Raw genomic sequence first — 18,020 nt, 5'->3', positions numbered from 1 at the left:
CAATCTGAAGTAGCACAAATGCTTGCATTAATTAATAGGGAATTTTGTGTGTGTATGTATGAATTTGGCATTAATTAGCTTAACAAATGTTACAGTACAGCAACTTCTCTATCGTTTTTATTTTAGTTTTATTAATACTAACTAATACAATTAATAATAATTAATTAATAATAAGTTTAAATGTGATTGGTTCATTCCGAACACGGCCTCATCCTCTTATAGCACGGTGTGCACACCACAATATCTCTTATATATTTTTTTACTTTTATCTTGCTCTTATTTTCTATATACAAAACCTGGGGTGTGCAGACTTTTTATAGCCACTGTTTGTGCAATATACTATATGACTGTAAGATAAACACATAAGTTAACGTAACATATGAAAGGGATGATGCCTTTTTGCAGATTTCAGATGACCGTTGGTTTAATCTAGTGTAATACTGGATTGGAACCACTTTGGATTAATTTAATTCAGGTGAATATATTAAATTCAATGAACTCCTAATTGATTAAACTTAATATATTCGCTTTGGACTAACTTAATTCAATTGTGTGTTACCAATTGATATGATTGTTTTTAAAGTTTGTCAGCAATTAAATTTGTAATCTTAAATTGGTTCAACAATTCCCTTTTTAGAGTGTATTTGTATGTTACACTGCATAGCAGCTACAGAATAACATCTTGTGTTTCTTTATTGCAGCTCTGGTGTCTGGAACTCAGGATAAAAAAACTGCACGGCAAAATGATGAAGTGGATTCCTCCCAGCTGAAGTCCACAGGTAAGAAATCTGCTGTTAGTATTTTTATTTTGTTTTTTTATCTTTGGATCAACAATTTCTTGGCTCTGATACATTTTAGGTATTGTCTAAAAAAAAAAAAGAAGTGCAATAGTTCTAAGAATTTGTGTACCCACACTTCCTTTGGGCTTACCTATTCTCTCACTCTCTCTCTATAGTTTTTTTCTACATTATTTAATTTTGAAGTCCAAGACTTCAAAAACAAATGTAATCTTACGGTTACAGCTGTGTTCATCTCTAAAGCAATGTAAAAGCCCACTCTATTATAATACTCAATCTAATATCTCAGCCTATGTTCTTGATTGCGTTTAGCTTCACTAGCAACAGTGGAAGCGCCGCCATCAGCTTCTCCATCAGCCTCTCCGGGTGCCAAACGGAGCATACGTCCACAGATGGAAAAACCGAGACGCTCCAGTGTGGAAAAGAAACAGAGTCCTGATAGGAGTGGCCAGTCTTCTCCAGCTCCCCCAAGAAGGTGTTTGTGAATGACATGTTCACAAGCTCTCAACTATCCCCTCCGTTGTGAAACTGTGAAAATATTCTCAGGTTGCATGCAGCCACTGTCGGCCTAACCACTGGAAGGACTGGAGATGTGATCGATACTAGCAGGAAAGAATCAGGCGGAGAACAGGTGTGTGGACACAATGGTTGTATCTGTGGGTATAATTTTATTTTGAATGGAATTGTCCAATACAATACAGTTTAATCTTTTATATATTTTCCCAACTGTTACGGCCCACGGTGTTTGTGGCCGTTTCTTTGTTATTGTTTGTGTATGTTTTGGTTGGTGGACCATTTCCCCGACTCGTTTCACCAATCAGGGCAGAGCAGGAGCACTGATTGCCTCATTGGGTTCAGGTGCGGGACCAGCTGTGGTCATTAGTGACCACAGCTTAAAAGACTGGTGGTCAGATTTGGGTGTTTGCCTCCCGTTCGTTCGTTCGTTCGTTCGTTCGTTCGTTCGTTCGTTCGTTCGCTCGTTCGCCCGCCCGCCCGCCCGCCAAACCCGCACGACCAGCACGCCCGCCACCTCGCCACCCCCTATACCTCTTTTGTATGTTTTTATTTCGTCCGACTGTCTTTCGTAAAGTACACCGTTCGCCATAGTTCGTTTCCTGTTTGTTTCATTATCCACGATTCATTAGTGTTCGCCATAACAACTAGGGGTGTTAGAAAAAATCGATTCGGCAATATATCGCGATTATTACAGTGCGCAATCCTCGAATCGATTCGATATGCGGCCGAATCGATTTTTAAACATTATTTTTTTATGGGAATATTCAACAAAACGTCTTACTTAGGGTTAGGATTCACACATTAAGCATGGAAGAATGTTATATTAATGGAACATTAAGCCTTAATCATTTATTTCAGTGCTGTTCAAACATGAAACAGACTGCAACCTGTATGTTAAATGCAGTGGCTCAGTTGTAAGCCTGAATTTTCAGATAAATAAATACATTTTCATACAAATCTTACAGTGTACATGTACAAGTTTACTGATTAGTATTTTCTAAATTTGAGTTGAAAAAAATCGCAATAACCAATCTTTAGATTCGTATCGGGATTAATCGGTATCGAATCGAATCGTGACCTATGAATCGTGATACGAATCGAATCGCCAGGTACTAGGCAATTCACACCCCTAATAACAACTATCGGTTATATTCTGCAGTCAGTATTTCCTTTGGTGTTACTTTGACAGTGGGGACTTCTGGAGCATTGGCTCCATTTTGTTTAGTTTCTGTGTGTTTTGAGGTGTAGTGTTCCATCATGTGTTCCCATTCGTGTGTTGTCCCAGCTCATGTCCACCCGTTTTGTTCAGTGTCCCCCCTTTTCCACCACTTCCCTCCTCCATGTGTGCTACCCACTCTCTAACATCACTTGCGTGCCACCCGGCACGTAACACAACTTATTGTGTGTGTTTTTTAAAAGGTCTTTATGGGTAAATCAAGTAACATATTACACACACACAAATAATTGATTCAGCTCTGTCTGTTTAACCTTTTTTAAGGGTGTTAGTGAGAAAGAGCCATCTATTAATCCTCAACCCAAACCCCTGCGACAACCACCGGAGGTCAAACCCAAACCCAAATCTTCCGGCACCGCTCCAGTTATTGCTTCCGAAAACATTGATGATGAGGAAGATGACAGCAATCGATTCCTGAAAGAACTGCAGGTATGTTCGTTTCACTGGGGTTGCCAACTCAACCTCACAAGTTCGTTTTGTTATCTTGAATTGATTAAAACAGTTTAAAAGTGTGACTACATCATCATACCCTCGGTCAGTCACACACGAACTCTGTCAGCATCCTTGCGGTGTAACATCTTCCCCTTTCACACAGGTATTTCAGAAATGCACTAAGAAGGAACTTTCAGTCTCTAAGCATGATAGCCAAGAGATTGAGTCAAAGGTAAAAATAAATGAATAAAAAAAACAACTGCTAGCAGCTATTATTATTAGCAGCCCGGCCAATGTGGGCTACTGGTACGTTGGAGAACTGGCACTTTTTCGGGCTGTTACATATGCCTTCAACTTTTCTTAGATCTTGGTGAAATGTATAATCGGCCGGGGCTGCTTCATTAAATTTTTTGGGGTGGGTTCGCTACTGAGCCATTTTTTTCAACCCGGGTTTTGTTGTTACTGTGATGCCAAGTTTGAAAAACAGCAGACATCCTATCAGGTTTTGCACATGGCTCCCCAAATTTATTTTATTTTATTTTAGTTCGATTTTGGGCTAGTACATATACATACAACTTTTTGGCGGTATTGGTTAAATATACAACCGGGGCTGATTAGTTAAATGTTTGTAGGGAATGCTAATGAGCCTTTAAAAAAAAAAAAAAAACTGATATTGAGACATTTGCCAGCACGTATGTGTGTGCAAAATTTCATGAGTTTATATCAATGTTTAGATTCTCAAAATCAGCATAATAGGAGTAGGGTGAGAGGTGGATAGCCACATGGCTCATTCACCTGGTGTATTAGATTAAATCCAGATCTGATGCAAAATTGGGTATTTCAAACCACATTTAATCTTGAAAATTCTAATCCAGACTTGGAAATCCTATCATCCCTAGATCTGCCGTAAGATTCAGTCGTCACACAGCCTGTTTTATGACATCAACTCAATTGGCCTTTCTTTTTTTGAATCATAAAATCCTTCTAGGTGATTGATTACCCTAGACAGGAGACGTTTAAAACATAAATCAGTTTAATAATATTCATTTCAGTCACCCATCCATTCAACCAGGCAACAGAAAAATCTAACCTATTTTCAGAGTTGAACATAATAAGTGCAAAAGTGATGAATTATTCCATCTCCATTTCCTTTTTTAGGTGACTTTAGAGACATCAGGCAATGATGAATTGCATGTTGAAAAAAGTCTATTAGAAGGACAACAAAAAACACCCCCAAAACGTGAGGCGGCTGGCCAGAAACACATCCTTCCACTTCGCAACAAGTCAGCGCCTCATTTAGGATCTACTAATGGTCGTCTTGCTTCAACGGTTGTTGTACCAGAAGAAGTCAATGAATCTAGGCAAGGTCCCGTATCTCCTGACCGGAAAGAAGACGAGAAGATGGTTCAACAAGGATCAATAACAAGCCTAAGTCCAGAGAATTCTCCAAATGTAGCCCCACAACATATTCATATCTGTGACAGTGTGCACTTACAGAAAGTGAAAATGGAGGATATTAAAAGCCCAGATAAAGAAAATACTTCAAGCTTTGTTCTAAGCTGTAATCGGGAATTTCTATATTCACCGACAAAAGAAAACACGATGTTAACAACCATAGCCTCTCTGCAACAAGACAAACCCCGATCAAATGGCACTGCGATCCCTGGTCAGATGGACAAAAATGATGCCAAACGGGTACAAACTGAGGACGCAAATTTTACGAAAACATTACAAAAAGAAAACATTTCAGAGTATTCAAAACAAGAATTACTAAATAGCAATCAGGACACAAGGACAAATTCCGATTTGTGTGAAAACCAAGAAGTCAAATTGCAGCTATCTGGGGACAAAGACCAATGCCCGGAAGAAGAAGGTAGTTTGAGTCAAGATATTTTCGATGATGGGGGACCTCCCCCTCCGCCACCTCCATCTGGTAAAATTGCCCAGCAAATCTCAAAGATGAGAGTCAAGACTCGGTCTAAAAATCCAGATCTGGACAAAATGAAGGGCTCTGACATAAAAATGGCAGCTGGGGAGGCAACAGAGCAACCAGTTTGTCATGAGAACCATGGTTTTGAGGACAATGATTCCTGCGACAGGGAGCCCATCATTGTCTTTAATGAGTATGTGGATTTAGAGTCAGACTTTAAGCGTCTGTCAACTATCTTTGAGGATGAGGAGGATCTTGATCGGTTTGTTTCTCCAAAGGGTATTAAAAAAGAGGAGGAGACAACACACAAAGAAATAGATGAAGATCTTAAAAACATGTGTGACGAAAATAAAGACTTAGACCTCAACAACATTTCAGACAACGGTCAACATTCTCAGCATAATCTACCTCATACAGATGGCCCGCTTGATGAAAACCAAGACAGGACGAAACCGGAATTAATCAAAAAGACAGAGACTAACCGCAAATTCAAATTCAAGTTCCCCAAAAATAAATTGTCAGCAATTAGCCAGGCTATACGATCAGGGACGGCCAAAATAGGAAAAACGACTCTTGAAGTGGAAGTTGTTAAAGAGGAAATGGTGACATTGGACCAAGAGCCAGTAAAAGCGCCCAAGAAGCAGAATAAGGACTCGAGCAGGTTTAAGAGCCAAATGACCAAACAAGACCTCAGTAAGGCCAATATATCCAACGCCGAGTCAAACAGCCCAGTAAAAGACCTATGCAAGAGAACATATCATTCAATGGGCAGTTTAGATGAGTCAATCAAACTGTTGGAAATCAGCACGAACAGTCTAAAAACTCCTCCGCCGTTGTCTTCCATTGAGCCTTCACCTCCTCCCGAGTCCACTGATGGAGATGATCTTCCAGACAAGGTCAAGCAACAGAGAGAGGGAAGCCCGTCAAAGAGGCCAGCCTCTCACATCCTCAAGAACTCAAATTCACCCCAAAGCAAAAGAGTCAAAGCACAGCCTCCACCTGACTGTGTGAAACCCTCCACCAAGAAACAGGTCTGACATCTACTATAGCTACAGAACTGCTTTGCTTCAGTGGTGATGGGCTCTTTTCTCTGATTGTTCCGTCATGTTGTTTTGGGGTATAGACAAGCCACATTATATTGGAGAAAATTGTCAACAGCATTCAGTATTTTTCATCGGAATAATAAGGTCAAGTTTACTGCCAGAGAACTACATTGCACGAAAGGCTGTCGGTGTCAATTGTCGGCCAGTCAAGAGAAAAACTTCCCTTCCATCAAATCAAACCTTCACTGCCTACAGAATAGACCTGCACACTGTTTACCTGAAGTCAAGCCAAGTTTATTCATATAGCCCTTAATCACAAAAGAGTCTCAAAGAGCTTCACATGCCCACAGTTGACAAATATTAACGACATCCCCTGATCGAACCACAAGAGGGCAAGAAAAAACTCCAAAAATCTCATCAGGGGAAAAATGAGAAATCTTGAGAAGGGACCGCAAATGTGGTAATCCCACTGAAAATATGTCTGTCAAAACCACCTAAAAATGTCTGTTACATGAATGATGTGAGAGGTGCTTTATGGGCTTCCAATCAAGTATGAATCAATATGGCGATCCTTCTAATTCAGTGTTTTACAGGTTAAAATCGTCAGATTTTTTTTTAATCAGTTTAAATTTAAGTTTCTTTTTTTTATGTCTTTGCTCTACTTCATGTCATATTGCACATCATTAGGCTACTTCCCTTCTATTTACAATGCATCTTTCATTATGTCATTTGGATCGTCCTAAAACCGTCTACTTCTGTTTTATAAATCATCTCTCCAGACTTCCAGCTCTTGTAGTCAGCGAACTCACTCCAGGTTACGCCACTCTTCTCCCTCTTCTGGCTCACCTGACAACGCAACCAAAGTCCAGCAACAGGCTTCTTCAAAGCAACCCAGCCAGGTAAAGATTTAACCACACCAGACATTATTAACTCGGAATAAGCACAGGAAGAAGAGAAATTGAAGCCGTTTTCCAAGAATTGTACCAGGTATAATGAATAGGGATGTAACAATATCTAAATGTCACGATATATTATCACGATATGAATCTCGTTTTGCAATAATTATCACAATATTGTTGGGAGATTGGCGATACAAAAAAAAAAAAAAGAGCTAATGATACTGTATAAAAATATTGGTGAATAAAAGCTCATTTAAAAAAAAAAGCCCAATATTGTGTTTTTGTACATCACAGCAGTGACAAAGAAATAGGCTTGGACAGTCATTTTATTTTAAATGAGGTCAAAATTATTGTATACATTTATTTGTACTAGGCAATGTAACATTAACCTCAATGCAAATAAAAGATCTACAATCAAAATAACACTTAATATTGAGGATTTTTCGAATGCTCGTCCCCCGATTAGCATAGGTCTTAAACGTTGATGGCCAAAACATGCCTAATTAAAATTAAACTGCACTCGTAAACTAACCACCAGGTGAAACTGCACAAATGTAAATTAACGTGGTCTTTATAACAGATGTGCTGCTTTTAATATTGTGACATGATGACGAAATATTGTGGCAGTTTTATTATCTCCATATCACGTTATCGTTACATCCCTAATAATTAATCAGTGCACCAAACAAGAAAAATAACTGATGCTAACCCATTAACAGTGGAGCATGTCTCATGCCTGAAATACTTGAAGACATGTTTGCCGAGATTTCTTTTAGTATGCTATTCAATGTTATATATGTTGCATGATTCCCCATTTTTTTCCCTGTCTTTATTTACTGTAAGTCTTCATTCTGGCATTCCTCTCCCAAGATCTACTGTATCTTTGCAATCCTGCATGTTCTTTGGCAAGAGCAATTCTTCCTCTGTCTAGCACCATCTAGTGAGCTGTGGATTGACCAACACAATCCAAACGTATCACTAATATGGGCACTTACAGTTTAATTGTTGGTCAGTACTGCATGCATATTCTAGTTTGTGGCCTTGCTGTTTAGTCATTTCAGTATCATTTTAATTGCATTTGTTTAAAATTCTAATTTTAAAAAAGTACATTTGAATCATTCTGCACTTATTGTTGACGTAATTAGCGATTCCCAAATCAAATTAAATCAGTTACTTATTGCACTTTTCCTGAAAAGTGCGCTATAGTTCAATGAATGAAATATACAATTGAGTTTAACGGACTTTTATCTTCATCATACATTAAACAAAGCCATATTCACTTCTGTCATTCAAACATATCTATATATAGCCTACATTGGCCGTTGAAACAGCCAGGTAAAAGGTTTTCCTTTTCAGATTAAAATAATTTATTTTAACTTCTAGGATCCCGCACGTACCCTGGCCAACGACAGAACCTAGGATCTTGATTTCTCTTTGGTCCCATTTTCAATTAATCCCCGTTGTGTTGTACTCACTGATCTAAATATATGCCTGGATAGGCCAAGATTTTTGAAGCCGCTCCTCCCAAGAAACGTTTCTCGGCATACGATCCTATACATTTACAGTATCGAAATTGGAGAACATTTGAGACAGTACTAAGCAGAAACAGCATGATTTAAGATGTTTTAAATTTGTTAAACATAAACAAGAGGACTTCAGACATTTTACAACTTGCCTAAATACATGTATAAATTATATGCTTGTTTACAGGAGGAAGCTTGTATAGATTTTTTTTAAAATAAAATAATTCTAAATGTAATTCACCAAAAGATACCTCTGCCAAATCTAATATTGGGGTCTAAGGATCCGAGCGATAAAATAAAAAGGGGGGTTTTCAAAGCAGCACATACAGTCCACTTGTTTTGTTTTTTTACTTGTTAAGAAATAGTAACCACCTCGCCACAAACCCCCCGCCCCCGGCTCTATACTAACTGCTTACGAGCTGTATGTGTCTAATCTGTACGTACAACGTATATAGTTTATACAGTAGTCTGCTCGCGAGATGGGAGGAGTAAGATGGCCGCCCTGTCGCTTCAACGGCTTGCACGGGCATGTATGAGCTATCAGCTATCCAGTCATATATTCAGATAAGTGGTTGTACTAGCCTGTAGCTAGTGCTAAGCCAGTTTGTCTCTCAGGTACGGCCAGCGTACCTTTCATTTATTACTAGGAAGGCATGAGAGTCCAACAACGAGGTATTAGCCCTAGCTAGCTAACAGCGAGGTGTTAAGCAGTCAAATATTCTTGCTGCTAAACCTGCGTTAGCCGGCCAAATATTCCCATACATACACACATGCAAGTATTTTTGGGCGTCCCCACAAATGTCGCATGCACGTAACTATGCAAGCCCCACGTACAAGGGTGACAGGACAGTCCATCCAAAAATTCCTCGCTGACGACGATACGCTATAACACATTATTTGTCAGGGTTTGCTATGGCGATGGACCCAAGTGCAGGGAAGCAAGTCGAAAAAAGTGATCAATTCTAAGAAAAGGCAAAATACTAAAACACAGTCCAAAACATCAAGGGTCAAACAAACACTAAGAAAATGAACTAAAACTTGGAAAAGGATTTGAGATAAGACACATACAAAAAAATATATATGATTGGAATCTACTGTAAATATACTTTGTATTTGATGGTTTTACATTAATTACAGGATTTTACTCAAGTGAATATCTGTTACGAGCTTTGAAGAAACAAGTAGAAGCAGAAAAATGTGATTAATCGAGATCAATCACAATTAATCGCAAATTAATTACAGAAAAATTGTGTGATTTTAACTCATTCACTGCCATTGACGGCTTTAGATGTAAAAAAAATAATAATAATTTTAACAATTTCTATTAGTTTAACGTAATTTGTTTTACTTTTGTTAACAAGAGTATGAAAACCTAGATTTTTTTTTTATTGTACATTTCGAACAGATATAAAATTTGTGATTAATCGTGAGTTAACTAGTGAAATCTGCCTGACGCCCTTAATTTTTTAATATATTTTTCTTTTTTTTAATCTTTTTTTTTTTTAAGAATAAAAGATTATTAAAAATTAGGGGCGTCAGGTGATTCAAATTTTTTTATTGTAATTAATCACATGACTTCACTAGTTAACTCACGATTAATCACAAATTTTATATCTGTTCTAAATGTATAATAAAAAAAAATCTAGGTTTTCTTACTTTTGTTAACAAAAGTAGAAAAAAAGCTTAAACTAATAGAAATAGTTAAAAATAATTAATGGCAGTGAAAAAATGAATTGTTTGACAGCCTATATATATATATATATATATATATATATATATCTTCTTTTTTTTTACGTGTTGTTCCCCGCTGGTGTGGGCTTTGTGGGCCGGTGTTGACATGCAGTATTCCTGTTTGCAGGCTGACAGCAGAGGCACAAAAGCAGCTGGGGATAGTAACCATTCAGTCGTTGCTTTACGTGCCTCTAAGATCCCAGCCTTGTGCCATAATTCTGGGAAACACCCTTCGCCTTCCGCCTCTTTGTCCACTCCTCACTGCTCAGATGCCACCGATAGCCTCCAGACCTTCTCCTCTTCCTCCTCCTTTTCTTCTGCTTCATCACCCACAACTTCTTCCGCTTCCTCTTTTGGGAAACACTTATTGCTTTCGTCTTCTCCTTCCAAAGCCTTCGTGTGCGCCTCCCGTTTGTCTTCTCCTTGTCAACGCTCCAAACAGGCGCACGTCTGCCCACCCTCCTGCTCCTCAGGGCTTAAAAACTCAATCAACTCCCCGCAATGTTGCTCGTCTCTGTCCTCTCCTCCTTCCACCTCCCCGCCTCCTCACAAGTCTTTGATCCCTTCTCTGAATTTGAGTCGTCTGCTCCCCTCATCTAGCAAAGTCTCGTCAGCATCCCTCGCTAGTGGCGACCCGGCGACCCCGAGCCTCGCCCAGAGGGGGTCTGGCGGCAGCAGCAAACGTCAGCATCGCCGCCTCACGCTGGCCACCGCCGCCGCCGCCATGTCTCAGCTCACCTCTTACTCTTCATCGTCGTACTCGTCGTCGTCACCGTCCTCCTCCTCCACCTCCTCCTCCATTTCGCCCACCTCCTCTTCGTCCTCTCCGCTCTCTCCATCGTCCTCCTTCCTCCAGCCAGTTGGAAGTCACGGAGGGAGGAGTGGCCAAACGTCAGTGTCCAACCCCACGTCTCCCAAGAAATTCCGCGGAACCCAAAGCAGTGCGGTGGCGCTGCCCACAAAAGAGAGAGTGTGACGGTTTACTTTTGATGAAACGCACAACGTATCCATCACAATACTAACACAGTATTGCACCAAAAATATCAATAGCACTGATATGACTTTAGATTTAGAGACCGGAACTCATTTTATATTCAGTTGTTATTGTCGTCATAATTTGTGGCTCCTTCCATCAGGGGTCGCCACAGGGAGTCACTTGCATGGTTTATTTTCTATCACATGATGACACTATTGTAATCGCTATCTTAATAAATGTTAGAGATAAAGTTATTTATTTTGCTTTTTTTTTAGCAAGTATATATAATTCCAAGTTTTGTATGTCGGCAATTTGAGATGAAGGATCAAATTAAGGCTGTAGGATGAACACTCTTTCCCCGTTTGGTTGGTATTCATGTGTGGAAAGTAAAACTCCTCTTCAGTATGTTTTCAGGCGATGATATTATTAGCCATTATCACGTATCAGAATCTTTATTGGCGAAGTTTATTAAATTAAATAAAAAACATACAAGTAATTTGTCTCAGGTAGATTGGCCCACTCTGTATTACAGTAACAAGCAACCATAACAAACATTTAAGAGACCCCCTCCCCACTTTCCAAACATCCCATTATTTTTCTCATTTTCTTCCCAACGTCCATCACATACTTGAGAGCGGAATTGAAGCTTTAGAATGGAACAGGAATGAAATGGACATTTTTATTTGTACTTTTTATGATGCAAATTATTGTACGATAAAGTATTATGTGAGCAGTGTGTTTTCTTCAGACTACTTTTACATGTGTGACATCCAGTGTGTGAAGTTGTACTGTATTTCTATAACCATAGAATTGACAAGTTCTGATTGGGATGAAGAGTACACAGATTAGGTCCAATGACAATCATAAAGAGTCCTTTTGAAAAATATGTGAAATGCAGGGTTTGTTAGTTTTTTTTGTAACTGACTGTATATAAAATACGGTATATATTAGCTATTGTGTTCACTCCATTGTTCGCTTGTATAGTATCTAGTTGATGTAACTTTAATTTCTTATGATCATGTGAAAGCTTAAAGAGGAAAAAAACTAGAGATTTGCCGATTATTTTAAGAAAATGGGAGGAAATTGATGGCGAATCAAAAGCTCTAAATAAGATGGCAAATGTATGGTAAATGGTCTTTATAAATATTTATATAAAGCCATGCATGCAAAATGATACTAGTTAGTACATATCTAGTTGCAATTTAACAAACATATTTTGTACTTAAGATTTATTTGATATATTTTTTTAATTGAACTACAAAACTTTTAGTTGAATAAAGTTCATGTCTTTGGTGTTATTTTTGATTATTTTGTTTTTTGCTTGTGAACTACATTGCAACCATTTCCAACTTGAACAATTTTCAGTTTAAGTCCAATACAGTCCCCCATATTTCTTATTCATTTCTAGTTTTTAAATTCCACATATTTTGAAACCCAACTCGGTTTATGAGTCGTGGCGAACATGATGAATAGAAATGTGCAATACATAGGATGCTTAAATTTTTTTTGATGTTGCACTGGTTTGTCGTAAAGACAGTGTGACAGTGTCATTTATTTTGTATAGCACTTTAAAAGTAGATTGGAGAACCCAAACTGACCAAAAAATATAAAGATATTTGTGTCACAGTTATACATAATGTAAAATTTCAGTCATTTGTATATTGTAAACAACATCAATATGCAACTGTGATATATTTTAAAAATGAAATAAAAAAACCTATGCAAGGGGACCTATTCTTGTTTTCAGATGGGTTTGTATCAAATTGTATGCAATGGCCACGTAAGACATCACAATCATGTTTGAGTGTTGGAAGGTGATTTACTTCAATGTTGTGCCCAGCCTTTATTCGAATTGCTTTCAATTGTCTTTCTATAAATAATATACAAATACAATGAAACACAGAAGAGCTGGACTGATACATCTTTGTAAAACACTGCATGGAAGTTTTACTGTGTTCAATGTGAAATGTCCTTTTTTTATATACATTACAGTATCTTTAAGTTTCCGGTTGGATTGTTGGTAATAACTGAACCTCTGCATGCCTGTTGAGTGTTTCACTTTGTCACTGAAATTTTAAAGCATACAACCATAAACAAGTGTAAATAGTTAGACTTCAAACATAAGGTTTCAAAGAAATAAAAAGGTCTTCCAGAACATTGGAACATTAGCTGCTTCGACCATGGCTGTTCAGGAGGGGGCGCTGTAGACACACAAAGCCAAACCCTCCGATGTATCTATGCAGATCATGATTCGTTTGCGATTCGGGAAGCTATTGTTTGTTATGCACTCAGACAGAATTAAAGGGAATCGTGTACATTGTAAAGATACAAACTGTTTTAAATCTGAATAAAGTCAGATGAACTGTAAAGATGCCTGTGTGTCGTTTATGTGTTTCTGTAAGGATGTGACCCAACAAATGTGTATGTATTGTATCCTAATGAATGATTATGATTTATATATCCATCTCGACACACATGCAAGTCAACCGGGTGTTTACAGGCTGTTTTGCTTATTATAATTGATACCTAACTGTTTACGGGGCAATTAGGAGCATTTATGAATGCATTATGCAAGCAGCACTGTGCATTCAAGGGTGTTTTCTTGTCATAGGAATTTGCAAACACGCTGCACCGTCAATCATTTTTCTTCAGTTATGTTTTTACATGTTTGATTGTGAGAAGCCAAAATCGCAATTTCAATGAAAATCAGTCAATCTAGCAACAGCTTTTTCTTCTAAAATAACAAATGTGCTCAAATTAATCATAATCACGTGAATACACCGATCATGCTAATGATTTCACACTGTTAGAAAACAATTATTATATGAGACACTTAAGATCACTTCTACACCATTCATAGAAAGTAATGCCCCATCACTCTCGGGCCATTTTTAACAACAGGCAAAGATTGGTTTGTTACGGTTGTGTTAGCGGTAATGTTTTATGTTGTGCTCTGCAAAGTTATTTTACAGTTGCAGCTGTAGTAAATAAAGTTGATTTGGTCGTCGGGGGCTGCCTGGTGCCTGCGTGCGCTATGACGTCGACCCAGAAATGAAATAAACAAATAAATAAAACAAATATATCTGTCATGATTTGTGTTTTAGTTTTGTTTCTTATGTCTTCTTGTGGTTTGTTTCGTGATATGTTCGTTAGTGTTTTGTGTCCACCTGTGCCAGTCTAACCGGTCACCTGTGTCTTTCCATCAACTCCCTCAGCCACGTCTCGTCCTGATGTTCCACGTTAGCTTGTATTTAGTTCCCGCCTCCGATCAGTCTTTGCTGGCTCATTTGCTTTTGTGTCAGTAGCCACTTCTCCATGTACATACATAAAAGTCGTCTGTTTCTTTAAATCTGTTTTGATTCATTTAGTTTTAAAACCCCTGCACCAAACTATTTAGCCATACCTGGACAAAGGCAGACAGATACAGTATAAAAGTAATTGGCCCAAGAAATGACTGTTGGGGGACACTCGTGATGGGAAAATGAAGCTTCATGAAGCACTTGTGATATTTTTTGACTCCCCTAGATGGTGCTCTTGGTTTAAATATAAAGGCTAGTGCAAAGGAAATTTATTACATTTCCACTGCATCTTTCAACCAAGAGTACCATCTAGAGGAGTCAAAAAATATCACAAGTGCTTCATGAAGCTTAATTTTCCCATCACTAGGGGACACCTTATTTGAACCAGTTGTGTTAGAGATGCATTTTTTTCTTCTTCTTTTGCAACATTATCCAGCATCAAATAATACTAGACAAAGTGCAATTTCTGCAGAAATTGCATTGGAATGCTGAAAAGCCGAATGCTAAGATTTGAATTACTAAAGTACTAAAATGCGGTCCGAGCGAGGTTTGAACCCAGGTTCTCCGTGGTGGAAGGCAATTGCTCTAACCACTGAGATAACGTGACTTGTTTAAAAATCATGGCTAATGGCGTATTTGTTTTGAAAAGTGTCATCTAATGCTGACAGCCAGCATGCATTTAATAACTTCAGTGATATTCTAATGCATTTCTTGATATGGTAGTCAGTTTGTATACATGTATATCCCTTAGCATAATGGCCATGGATATATCTGCAATGTAGTGTCTGAGGTGGAATTCGAACCCACGACCTCCTGGTTACTAGACAATGCACTGAACCAACTGCGCCACTGAGCAGTTTGAGATGTATAGATGTGGGCGTGGAAAGTGGGACGTCAATGTCTGTCCCATTGAAAATGAATGTGGAAAAGTTTATATTTAACGTTAAATTGTGCGAATACTGTAAGTAATGTGGAATCAGACTATATATATATGCCCCGGGAGGCGTACATTTTTGAAGCAAGTTGAAATTTGAACAGTGTAAATCGGAAATATTATGTGGGAGTTGTTTCACGGCAAAAAAAAGTGTGGAGAATAAAAATCACAATAGCATATGTGACAATTATGGTCCACATTAAATAAGTCCTGCCGCCTTTCCTTTGTCTCAATCTCTTACAATACATTTTCCTATTACTCTCCCTTTAAAAATGTAATGAGAAAGCAGCAATAATTGGCCAAATTATGAATAATTAGTTCCATCACAGCTGTAATGAGCTGATATGTAAATTGCATTGCCAGATGAATCCCAGTGCCCGCCTCTGTGTAATTAGCCTGTAATTCCACTGCATCCTGTAGGACAGGGAGCAAGTTGGTGGGCCAAAAGTGTGTCTGATGCAACAGAGGGAGGGGCAGGGGAGTAATTAGAAATATCTCACATGAAGCACTTGTATATTAATTACAACATTTTTTTTTTTGGTGTCCCGGTACTTTTTTTCCCCCCTCCTCGCATTCCCTCTTTCACAACTGGGCTGCGACAGAGGAGGACATCACAAACCAACAAGGAACTTGGCGACTTCTTAATCAAAGATCTTCCTCATTTGCATTTATAATTGCGATTAATTAGGATTTTACATTGGTGTGCATGTGTGTGTGTGTGTGCATACTGCAAAGTGATATCGGTACAGAAGGGGATATTTTCATACCAGAAACTGTACTGAATGACGTCAACTACTGAACCAAATAACCAGAAGTTACATGAAATGTTACCTCCTGGAGGTGTTATTTTAAGACTAGTTGTCACAAATGACAGCATTAAAAAAAGATCTAAAAAGGTGTGTTGTGTGCATGCACCACTTAGCTTTGTTAACTTTGAGGAAAGCACTTCTTTCCATAAAGATGCTAGCGCTGTCCCTGTGGCCAAAAGGGAGGTCCCCGAAGATCCTCTGTGTGAATGCGTTAGATGCTGGCATTGCCAAGCAGGTCCAAGGCCAGAGGTTTCAGTGTGGGAAAAGCAGCGGAACAACACTGAGTTAACCAATAGTCAAAGCCGGATTCCTCAATCTCAGCCGCAGTAGACTGAGATGGCGCCATTTGGCCTGAAGAACTGAAATCTTTTTTTCGTCCATGCAATGTAGTCCTCTGCCTTTCTGGCCAGACTCTGTAAGTCCTTGTCATTATTTTCCCAAAGGGTTGCAGCAAAACAAGGATCCACAAAGCATGCTGCTGCAGGAAGTGGTGAGAAGTGAAGTCCGCCGTTATGGCAAGAAAGTCACGAAAGCGCCGATCCATGTTCAACAGCATCTTCTGAGCCAGAATGGCCGCTTTCTTGTAGGTTCTCTCATGTGCAAGCCAGAACTCTGACAGGTGGTTTTTGAGATCCAGATCATCTTCGACCGACAATTTGTGTTGGGAGTCCTGTGCGGCCTATCCACTGTGATACCCCCTCCTCTTTGCTACGTTGCTCTGGGGAGCTGTTAAAAATCTTTGTGGCAGAGAAATCCACAAGAGTTGGCTTGGCCATCGGCTTGGGGGGGGAATTGCTTTTGCTGGTACTCTTTCTGGAAACTAACACATGAACAGACACAATGTCAGAAGCAGCTTCTGGAAAATGTAACTGGTGTTACGGTGTGAATAATAAATTATAGCTGTGTTTTTTACCCATTGAAGAGTGAGTGACTTGACTGTCAGTTAAAAAAAAAAAAGTAATGTTATTCAAAGTGTTATGTTGTGAATAACAAAGCTAGTGATGAGTTATTAACATTGTTTTTCAGTTTTAATTTATATTTTAGCCGTTTTGGATTTAGTTATAGCAGTATGGCTCAATGAATAGAATTGTATTCTTATCTGTGTTACTTTCATGAAAAAGAGCAACGGGTTTGTCTATTCATTCGCTATCTAATGGGAGGGCCGGTCTCTACTGGTCGGAAGGGAGTCAGGCTTATTATTAATATATTTTTTCTAATCTGATTTATACCCATGGGAACAGATTCTCTTGTATTCACTGAGTTGTAACCAAGTGTATTGTGGGCTGATGGGAGGAGACTTCTAGTCTCCCACTTTTCTGAATAAGTATTGATGCCCCACGTTGGACGAGACAGAAAACCTGATAGAACACGGCTTCAGTGTCATCAGCCTTTTGTCATCAGAAGCTTCTGATAATTATTTACCTTTGCAAAGGGACTTCTTCACCAGGATCTCACCATTCAGTTAATTGAACACGCAAAGAGTACAATACTTAATATTGTTTACTCTAACACTAGCTAGCAGCCTAAATATTTGAATCAGTGTACTACCGTTAAAATGTGAACCATGATCAGCCTAATGACTGAGTTGGCATAGGCTTTAAAAAATAGAAAGTATTGCTTCATTAATGTCTTGAGTCTTGACTTGCCTTAATTTAATCATGGTATAACTTGAGATGTCTCTTAAGATTGGTGGTGTTTTTCCCGGCGATTTTATGGCCGCATTTCTCCTCATCTTTTTCCACAACACATTGCGTTTTATTTTCCAAGTCTATATAGATAAAGTGTTTCCAAACCTCATTTCTTCTTTTTCTTCCAAAGAGATTCATTGACTGTCTGGCCATCCAACACTCGCCCAGCCCACGTGGCCAAGTCCCAGACGAGACACCGGAAACAGAAA

General features: G+C 38.7%; 1 protein-coding gene across 7 annotated transcripts in view; it reads left to right on the top strand.

The window, feature by feature from the left end:
• The window catches only part of LOC147181800 (sickle tail protein homolog), a 44,857-nt gene extending 31,407 nt beyond the window's left edge, over nt 1-13,450 (top strand). For 3 of the 7 annotated variants that reach the window (XM_086094107.1, XM_086094098.1, XM_086094124.1), the window contains 8 exons: nt 702-779; nt 1,110-1,272; nt 1,344-1,428; nt 2,812-2,976; nt 3,143-3,211; nt 4,138-5,940; nt 6,732-6,851; nt 10,233-13,450. In XM_086094107.1, the coding sequence (XP_085950233.1) occupies nt 702-779; nt 1,110-1,272; nt 1,344-1,428; nt 2,812-2,976; nt 3,143-3,211; nt 4,138-5,940; nt 6,732-6,851; nt 10,233-11,081 (3,332 nt within the window). In that variant the 3' untranslated portion in view covers nt 11,082-13,450. The remainder of the gene's footprint in view (nt 1-701; nt 780-1,109; nt 1,273-1,343; nt 1,429-2,811; nt 2,977-3,142; nt 3,212-4,137; nt 5,941-6,731; nt 6,852-10,232) is intronic. The other 4 variants (XM_086094133.1, XM_086094115.1, XM_086094141.1 and 1 more) reach the window with 4 other exon arrangements.
• The last annotated feature ends 4,570 nt before the right edge of the window (nt 13,451-18,020 follow it).

The sequence above is a fragment of the Leptonotus elevatus genome, chromosome 1, assembly GCF_054856555.1.
Source record: "Leptonotus elevatus isolate MCC_2025b chromosome 1, RoL_Lele_1.0, whole genome shotgun sequence".
Taxonomy (NCBI): domain Eukaryota; kingdom Metazoa; phylum Chordata; class Actinopteri; order Syngnathiformes; family Syngnathidae; genus Leptonotus; species Leptonotus elevatus.
This window is presented reverse-complemented; position numbering and strand designations above follow the sequence as displayed.